General features: G+C 54.3%; 2 protein-coding genes across 2 annotated transcripts in view; one reads left to right on the top strand and one right to left on the bottom strand.

The window, feature by feature from the left end:
* The first annotated feature begins 547 nt into the window (after nt 1-547).
* On the top strand, nt 548-2,023 carry TMEM81 (transmembrane protein 81). Its single transcript, XM_066565402.1, has 2 exons — nt 548-617; nt 1,266-2,023. Exons 1-2 carry the CDS (start codon nt 548-550, stop codon nt 2,021-2,023), a joined length of 828 nt encoding a protein of 275 aa, XP_066421499.1.
* A 628-nt stretch (nt 2,024-2,651) lies between these two features.
* CNTN2 (contactin 2) overlaps nt 2,652-8,389 on the bottom strand; it is a 28,991-nt gene continuing 23,253 nt past the window's right edge. Inside the window, exons 18-23 of the mRNA XM_066565065.1 lie at nt 8,088-8,322; nt 7,256-7,371; nt 6,736-6,922; nt 6,450-6,562; nt 6,196-6,364; nt 2,652-5,271 (exon numbers count right to left, since the gene is read on the bottom strand). Coding sequence (XP_066421162.1) covers nt 5,162-5,271; nt 6,196-6,364; nt 6,450-6,562; nt 6,736-6,922; nt 7,256-7,371; nt 8,088-8,322 — 930 coding nt within the window. The 3' untranslated portion in view covers nt 2,652-5,161. The remainder of the gene's footprint in view (nt 5,272-6,195; nt 6,365-6,449; nt 6,563-6,735; nt 6,923-7,255; nt 7,372-8,087; nt 8,323-8,389) is intronic.

Here is an 8,389-nt window from a genome sequence, read left to right as displayed (position 1 = left end):
ATGTGTTTGTACGAGTGAGGATTGGACAGGGCCTCCCATGAGGAATTGGGATTTCGGGATTTCCTCACACTCCAGTGTTATTTGGGAGATTCCAGCAGTAATTCCTGCTGGCAATTCGGAGTTTGGTGGGAAAATGAAACTGGAGCTGCTCCTTTTCCAGTGGGAATCCATCCAAAATAAAACCCATCAAAAATAATGATGGGAGTCTTAGAGAGAGGAGAGAATTTCACTCCGAAATTGCCAAACACACCCAAAACTGATGGAATTTGGGCAGAGTTAGATTGGATCCAATGGATCAGAACATCCTCCTGTCCTGTTCAAAGAACATTCCCAATGGAATTCCTGGAATTCCCACCCTGCTGGATCCTGTAACACCTTGCTGTGTCTTTTTTTAGTAGTGCCTCCAGCTCCACATCCGGGAGGATTTTCCCAGGTGGAAGGATTAGATCTGGTGGGATGTCAGAGACATCCCGAAGGACCTGGAAGATTCATGGAATGATTCCGGGGGGTTCGGAGTGCTGAACCCAGACACAGAAACACCTGGAAGATGGAGCAGAGCCCCATCGTGGTGATCCTGCTGTGTGCCCTGTGCATTCCAGCGGCGCTTCCCTTGGAACCGGGAATGGAGCTTCCCTTGGAACCGGGAATGGAGATTCCCTTGGAAATGGGCATGGAGCTTCCCTTGGGATCGGGATCGGGATCAGAGCTTCCCTTGAGACTGTACTCGGAGCTTCCCTCGGGATCGGGATCACAGCTTCCCTCGGGATCGGGATCAGAGCTTCCCTCAGGAGTAGGATCTGAGCTTCCCTCGGGAGTAGGATCTGAGCTTCCCTTGGAACTGGGCTCAGAGCTTCCCTTGGGATCGGGATCAGAGCTTCCCTCGGGATCAGGATCAGAGCTTCCCTCGGGAGTGGGATCAGAGCTTCCCACGGCATCGGGATCAGAGCTTCCCTCGGGAGTGGGATCAGAGCTTCCCACGGCATCGGGATCGGAGCTTCCCTTGGGATTGGGATTGGAGCTTCCCTCAGGATTGAGATCTGAGCTTCCCTTGGAAGCAGGCTCAGAACTCTCCTCAGGATTGAGATCGGAGCTTCCCTTGGAACCAGGCTCGGAACTGTCCTCGGAACCGGGATTGGGATCAGATCTTCCCTCGGAACCGAGGTCTGAGCTTCCCTCAGAAGTGAGATCAGGCTCGGAGCTTCCCTCAGAACCAGGCTCAGAGCCTCCATCAGGATCTGAGCTTCCCTCGGAAGCGAGATCGGGATCGGAGCCTCCCTCAGAACCAGGATTGGACCTGAATCTCCCGCTGGGCACGGAGTCCATCCCGCTGGGGCTGAAGGCCATGGTGGTGGTGAACTCCACGCCCTGCAGCGTCACCTGCGGGCTGGGCGTGAAGCAGGAGCAGCTGTGCGAGGTCAGCCCGGCCGGGGAGCACCGCAACTGCTCCCTGGTGCGCTCGCGCTGCCTCGGCGATTGGATCTGCGGCCTCCAGCACCTCAGCGTTCCCGAGGGGAAGCCCCTCCAGCTCACCTGCCTCTCCCCGGACGCCGCCAGCCTGGAGGGACCGAACTTTGGCTACACCTGGAAGTTCGCCCAGGGGCTCATCACCACCAACGACCTCCTGTTCCACCCCTTCCGCAACCCCAGCCGTTCCCTGAGCTTCTCGCCGGCGCTGGAGTCGCATTCCGGGACCTACCGCTGCGACGTGCAGGTGCTGAGCTCCTTCCAGCTCGTCAAGAGGATCTACTTCGGCCTCAGGGTGATCCCCAGCGACCTGGTGGATCTGGACTTCCAGAAATCCCTGACTTGGGAGCAGCAGCTGGTGGCCAACGGGGAGGAGGTGCCGGCAAACGCCACGGGCCCCCCGGAGCACAGGAAGAGTTTTTGGGAGAAGCAGTGGTTCTACGAGGTCGTGCTGGGAATTGGGAGTGGGGTGATCGTGGGGATCGTGTTCAGCCTCGGGCTCTGCTGCCTGAGCAGGATTTGCGGGAGAAGAGCAGCACGAGAAATGAACGGAGATTGACGCAATTCCCTGTCCTTGGCTCTTTGTTAGGATCAGGAATTCAGGGTGGGAATATTGGGATCGTCTGTTGTTGGATCCTCCCCTTCCAACTCAGGACGTTCCATGGATTGATCAATATTATTGAATATTTTTGGCTACTTTGGAGCCTGGATTAAGAATTCAGGAATTCAGAATGTGATTCTTTGGGTCATCCACAGTTGGATTTTGGTGATCCTCCCTTTCCAAAATCCACCGTTGGATTTTGGTGATCCCTCCAACTCAGGACATTCTATGGATCCCATAACCATTTAATGGCATATTTAGAATTAATGTGCAACAGACACAGCTTATTACTGAATATTTTTGGCTACTTTGGAGCCTGGATTAAGAAATCAGAATGGGATTCTTTGGGTCGTCCACAGTTGGATTTTGGTGATACTCCCCTTCCAACTCAGGACGTTCCATGGATCCCATAAGTATTTAATGGGATATTTAGAATTTATTTGCAAAAGACACAGTTTATAAATTAATAGTTTTGGCCACTTTGGAGCCTGGATTGGGAATTCAGGATGGGATTCAGGGGGTCGTCCACGTTTTTTCCTTTTACCAGAATGACACAAAAATGCTTTGATACCGAAAAACATGGGGATGGAGGGAAATAATTTTATTTATTTGAATGAAAACCAAACCAGGCACTTCCCAGAGCTGATTCCCAGAGGGTTTTTTTCACCTCCTGAACATGGAAAAATCGGGAATGACCCATCACAGCGGGCTGGGAGTTAATGGTCCAGAGCTGCCCCATCTGCAGGAGCCTCTCTGCTCTTTGTCATGGAAATTTCAATGTCTTGGGCCCAGCTGGGATTCCCAAATCCAGCGGGATGAAAGCTCCAGCTCTGCTGGGGGAGTCAGAGCGGGAGCCAAAAATCTCCTTCATCTTTGGATTGCGGGGTTTTGTAATTTCTGAGGGGAGCCAGATGCTCAGAGCCGGGAAAATGAATCCATAATTGGAGTTTTTATTTGGAGACCGACGGCTGGGATGGCCACTGGGGTCCAGCTGTCACGAAGGGCCTTTAATGGGATTTTTTTAAGGGGGTGTTCTTTGATTTTTGAAGGGATATTAAGGATTGGGGGATGTTTATCATAATAGGGAAAGAAAGGGAGAAGGCAGGAAAAGGGAATAGCAGAGGATGGATCTCAATGCAAGTAGGGAAGTAAAAACCCTTGGAAGAGCATCCCCATCCCTCCTTTTTCCCCTCTCTCCCTGCAAAATCATCTTTTCTTAATCACTGCCAATGAATTCCCATCACAAAGGGCAGAAATTAAGGAAAAAATGTCTCTCTGCTCTGAGCTCTGGGACCTTTGGGATCACCAGAGGCTGGAGCTGGCCAGGGCTCCTTCCCTCTCTCCATCCTTCAAACTTCCCTCTCTCCATCCTTCCTTCATCCTTCCCTCTCTCCATCCTTCCCATCCTTCACTCCATCCTTCCCTCTCTCCATCCTCCCTCCAAATCCCCCGGATTCTCTCCCTGGCTCTGCGCACCTTTAACCCCTGAGCTGTATTTTAGGAAGATCTGAGAGCTTTTAAGAAAGATTCCAAGCCAGAAGTGTAGATTTTTGTCATTTCCCGAGGTCCAAATGCCGGATTTGCAGGTGCAGATCCCTCCCCGTGGCTCTCCCAACCCTGGATTAATGGAATGCCAGAAGGGACTGCCCAAAACGGGGCTTAACAAAGCCTGAGCTGCCCTGTCTGGAGAGGGATTTCCCTGCCACCACCTGGGCTAAAAAGGGCGAGGAATTGGCATTTGAAGGGAAAACTGCACATCAGGGCCCAGACAGGAAATTCCAGGGTCGGGATTGCCCAGGCTGGCACGGTTTTCTCTGGGATTGAGGAATCACAGCCAGGGAAAATCCCTAAACCCCCCTTGGGATGGAACCAGCAGCAACACCAACCAATTCTCGTTAACTTTGGTCAACTGCTTTACTGGGAGACAGAGATTTCAACAGGCAACATGGATTCCCAGCCAGTCCTGTGGGTGCTCAGCTCAGCATTCCTGCTTTTCCCAGCCTCTGGAGCGGAGGGGGCTCCTCAGCATCCCAGAGCTTCCTTGGGATGTCCGGCGGCCGTCGGAGCTGGAATCCAGAGCCTCTTCCTGGCTGGATCTCAGCTTTGCAGTCCCAATGCGAGCCTGGAATTTTGGCTGGGTGAATTCTCAGTGCAGGGAGATGAATCCGAGTCCAAATTTTCCTTCTTGTCCCAGCAGTGGCTTCCTCGAGTCTCCCATTCCTGTTTTAATTTTGTCATTTTTAAAAAATTCCTTCTTTAAGCCCCTCTGAAATCGGATTTATTGACACCTCTGTTTTTAGGCAGAGCTGCCCAAATTAAGGATTCTGGGAAAGGATCCCCTTCTCCCAAAGAGGCAAACAAGGTGACAAATCCACCCCAAAAGCACGTGGGATATGGGAAAACACGGAATTTGCACCTCACAGCTGAGAAAAGCACCAGGTTGGGGCTGCAAGTGATCACCAGAGTAGTAAAAAAAGCTTTTCAGGCTGGGGTTGAGCTCGACCCTCCCGTGGGTTTGTCTCCTCGGGCTGGTTCCTGCAGGGTTTGGCTCTTTTTTGTGGGGAAAAAGGATCAATCCTGTCCCACAAAGGCTCCGAGCTGGCTGTGGTGGGATGGGTGTGGAACATGCTGGTCCCTGAACTCCTCAGTCCCCGTCCCCCCACGGAATTCACTGTACAGAGTTAAAAAAAAAAGTCAAATTTAGCAGTCTGGTTATCTCATACATGGCTTCGATAAGGCAGAAAACCTATGGATACAGTGAGGGCGGGGGCAGCTGGCTGCAGAATTCCCGGAGAATTCCTCATTTTCTTCGTTTTCCTTAAAAAACATTTAATCAGTTAAAGACCCATGTCTTGTATGAAAGCTTTTGTTCCTCCAAACCAAAAACAAAAAAACCAAAGCTGTTTTTAATTTCTTCCTCCCTTCCAACCACGTGGTCCAATCCTCTCTCTCCCTGCGGTGCTGCCCTGAAGTGGGATTGGTGTTGTTCCCATGGGATTTGGTGTTGTTCCCATGGGAATTGGTGTTGTTCCCATGGGATTTGGTGTTGTTCCCGTGGGATTTGCGTGGTTCCCATGGGATGGGGAGGAGCCGAGGTCAGAGCTCCAGGGAGCTGATCAGGGCCACCATCAGCAGGGAGTTGGTGGTGACAACCACGACGTGCGGCGCTGGCCTCATCCCCGAGTCCTCCACCATCATGCTCGTCCCTGGAAAAAAGCAGGGAATAGGGAGTTGAGGGAGGTTTTGTGGGGTTTTTTGTGTGTTTGGTGCTGATGAAACTCCTGGGAGTGCTGGGAGCAGGAATTTGGGGGTTGGCGCTGGGAATTCGCCCCTGGAATTTAGGGACTTTGTTGGAGCTGTGGCCCCACAGAAATGGGGTTTCACTCTTGGTGGAAAACTTAAATGGTTTTTAAGTCGTAACTCTTGGGAAGTTGTGGGTTGTGGGGTCTGGAGGCTGCGGATCCTAAAGCTGGGTCAGGCTGGAATGGGTTTGGGAAGATGAGTGGGGAGAAGGAGAAGAGTCAGGAATTCCTATGAGTGAACAGCACAAGGGAACCAAAGGCTGGTTCCAGGAAAAAACAATTCCAGAAAGGACCAATTCCAGAGTCTGAACCTAAAACCCTGCGGGAGGATGTTCTCCCATGGCCCTGGAAGGTGGAATGGGGTTTTAAACCACAATTTATTGGGATCGTGCCGTGGCCAGGATGGAAGGGGTTGTGACTGAGTCCTTCCTGCTGGGAAGGGAAGGACAGGAGGCGCCCTGTGAGCTCCGGGGCCTTGGAGAACCTCGGAAAGGGGAATTTGGGCATGGAGAGGGTGTGGTCAGGGAGCACAGGGTGTGGGTGTGGCCGGGGAGTGGGTGTGGTCAGGGAGCACATGGATGGGTGTGGTCAGAGGCACACATTGGTGGGTGTGGTCAGTGGAATGGGTGTGGCCGATGGTGTGGGTGTGGTCAGGGGGCAGATGTTGGCTGGAGGGGCACATGGATGGGTGTGGTCAGTGGAATGGGTGTGGTCAGTGGAATGGGTGTGGTCACTGAAGTGGGTGTGGCTGGAGGGGCACATGGATGGGTGTGGTCAGTTGAAGGGGTGTGGTCAGCGGGGTGGGTGTGGCCAGAGGAGCACAGGTACCGCTGTTCCTGAGGATGTGAACTTCTGCCGGGGTCCCGTCCCCGCCGGGCCCGGTCACCCGGATCTGGACGAAGGCGTGAGTGAAATCCTCAGGGATGGGGATGTCGATGTGGCTCTTGCTGGCCAGGTACAGGGTGGGGGCCGAGTGGGAATCCTGCCTGTAGAGCATCTGTGGGGAGAGGGAATGCTGAGCTCCTGTTCCCTGTGATTTCCTTGGATCACCTCCAGGAGCAGCCCAGCCTCACTGGCCTCACCTTGTACCCCGTCACCGCCGACTCGTCTGCCTTGGCCACCACGGGGTCCCACTTGATGCTGACTGTGGAGCCGGAAAAAGTCCAGGAGATGTTCCCAGGTGGCCTTTTTGGTGCTGAGGGATGCAAAACCAGACAGGGATTGGGTAAATCAGGGAGGGAGGAGAAGGCTGTGCTGGTCCCAGCCATCCCTGGGGCGTTCAGGGGACATCAAACAAGAGCGCCGAGATCAAAGTCTGGGTGATCTTGGGGGATCCTATGGGAAGCAGAGGGGTCAGGGCTCACTCACGAGGTCTCGTGGTGGTGACGTTGGTGGCGGGGCTCGGGGGGCCGGTCCCTGCCCGGTTGTAGGCTCGCACTGACACGTGGTAGTCGGTGTTGGGGTTCAGGCCGGTGACATGGGCCGATGTCACCAGCCCCGCTGTCCTCACTCTGTCAGCCGCCTCCTCCTTGTCCCCGTCCTTCCAGTACCGGATCTGGAAAAGGACAGGATGGGTTTAGGAAGGAGAGATCTGCAGATCCCGAGTCAGCCCACCCTGAAGGGCCTTTGGGTGTTTGTTTCTGTGTGTTTTGCTTTGTGTGCGCCCAGGAATGAGGCCACGGCCTCCCAGGAAAGGCAGGCAGGAAAAACTGGATGATTCCCTTTAATCTTTCCTGAGAGAGCAGTGCCAGCCCCATTAGAACCATGTGGTGTGAGAATTATCCCCCACCTCTGGAATCAAAATGCTGTATCCTTTCACCTCACATAACCCGGGGGAATTTTCCTTGCTGGGCTCTCAGGGTGTCCCGTTCCCACTGGAATCTCCTACCTCGTATCCCAGAAGCACTCCAGTCATTTCTCCCTGCTCCACGGGCTCCCAGGACACATCCATCTCCGAGGACAGGACAGACTTGGCAATGACCCTGTAAGGAGCCGCTTTGGGTTCTGAAAGACAGGAATAAAATCCTTTTCCTGACTTCGGGCCCATCGGGAACAAGAGGTTTTCCCGCAGCGTCATCCCCTGGCAGACAGCTGGTGTTGTGTTACAGAGTGAGGGGAAGGGATTTAGGGATTTAGGGGGACAAGCAGGGACACAGCTGTGAGCTCTGGGATCCGTGTCTGCCCCGAGGCTGTGGGGCAGCCGGGGCTGGGCTTAGGGAATCCTCACTCTGGGGGTTTGGAGGAGTAGAGGAGCCAAAGGAATGTCTGAGCTCCTGGATGGACACAGATCTGCAGGGGAAAGGCGGTGGGTTGGACAAAACTGGGAATTCCGAGTCAGTGCAGTCGTGGAATGGTTTGGGTGGAAGGGACCTTAAGGCTCATCCAGTGCCACCCCTGCCATGGTGGGGACACCTTTCACTGTGCCAGGCTGCTCCAAGCCCCACCCAGCCTGACTCTGAACACTCACAGGGATCCAGGGGCAGCCACAGCTTCTCTGGGAATTCATCCTCTGAGGGAGCTCCCCACCCTCACAGGGAACAATTCCATCCCAAATCCCTTCCATCCCTGAGCCATTCCCTGTCTTCTGTCCCTCCATCCCCTGTCCCAAATCCCTCCCCAGCTCTCCTGGAGCCCCCTCAGACACTGGGAGAGGCTCTGAGCTCTCCCTGGAGCCTTTTCCTCTCCAGGTGAACACTCCCAGCTCTCCTGCTGCTCTTTACCTTCCTCTGCCGAGTACACGATGGCCGTGAGGCTCTCGGGGCCCTCCCCTTTCCTGTTGTAGGCCCTGATCTTCACCTCGAAGGGGGTGTAGGGCGCGATGCTCTCGTTGCGGTACACGAAGTGCAGCGACTCCGCGTGCGGCACCCGCGCCCTCAGCCAGGCCTGGCTGCCCTTCCTCCGGAAGGACACGATGTACCCAAAGCCGTCCCCGTTCTGGTAGTCCCGCAGCGTCGGCTGGGAAAAGAGACAGAGCCTTGGTCCGTCCAAAATGGGATTTGGCTCATGCAAACTGGGATAGTGG

The sequence above is a fragment of the Molothrus aeneus genome, chromosome 24 (genome assembly GCF_037042795.1).
Source record: "Molothrus aeneus isolate 106 chromosome 24, BPBGC_Maene_1.0, whole genome shotgun sequence".
NCBI classification, from domain to species: Eukaryota; Metazoa; Chordata; class Aves; order Passeriformes; family Icteridae; genus Molothrus; species Molothrus aeneus.
The sequence above is the reverse complement of the archived record's forward strand: the minus strand, read 5'-3'. Positions and strand labels throughout refer to the sequence as shown.

Coding starts and splice junctions, on each gene's coding strand:
- TMEM81 (XM_066565402.1), top strand. CDS start 548: ATGGAGCAGAGCCCCATCGTGGTGATCCTGCTGTGTGCCCTGTGCATT. Junction 618..1,265: donor AGCGGCGCTTCCCTTGGAAC/CGGGAATGGAGC, acceptor CGAGATCGGGAT/CGGAGCCTCCCTCAGAACCA.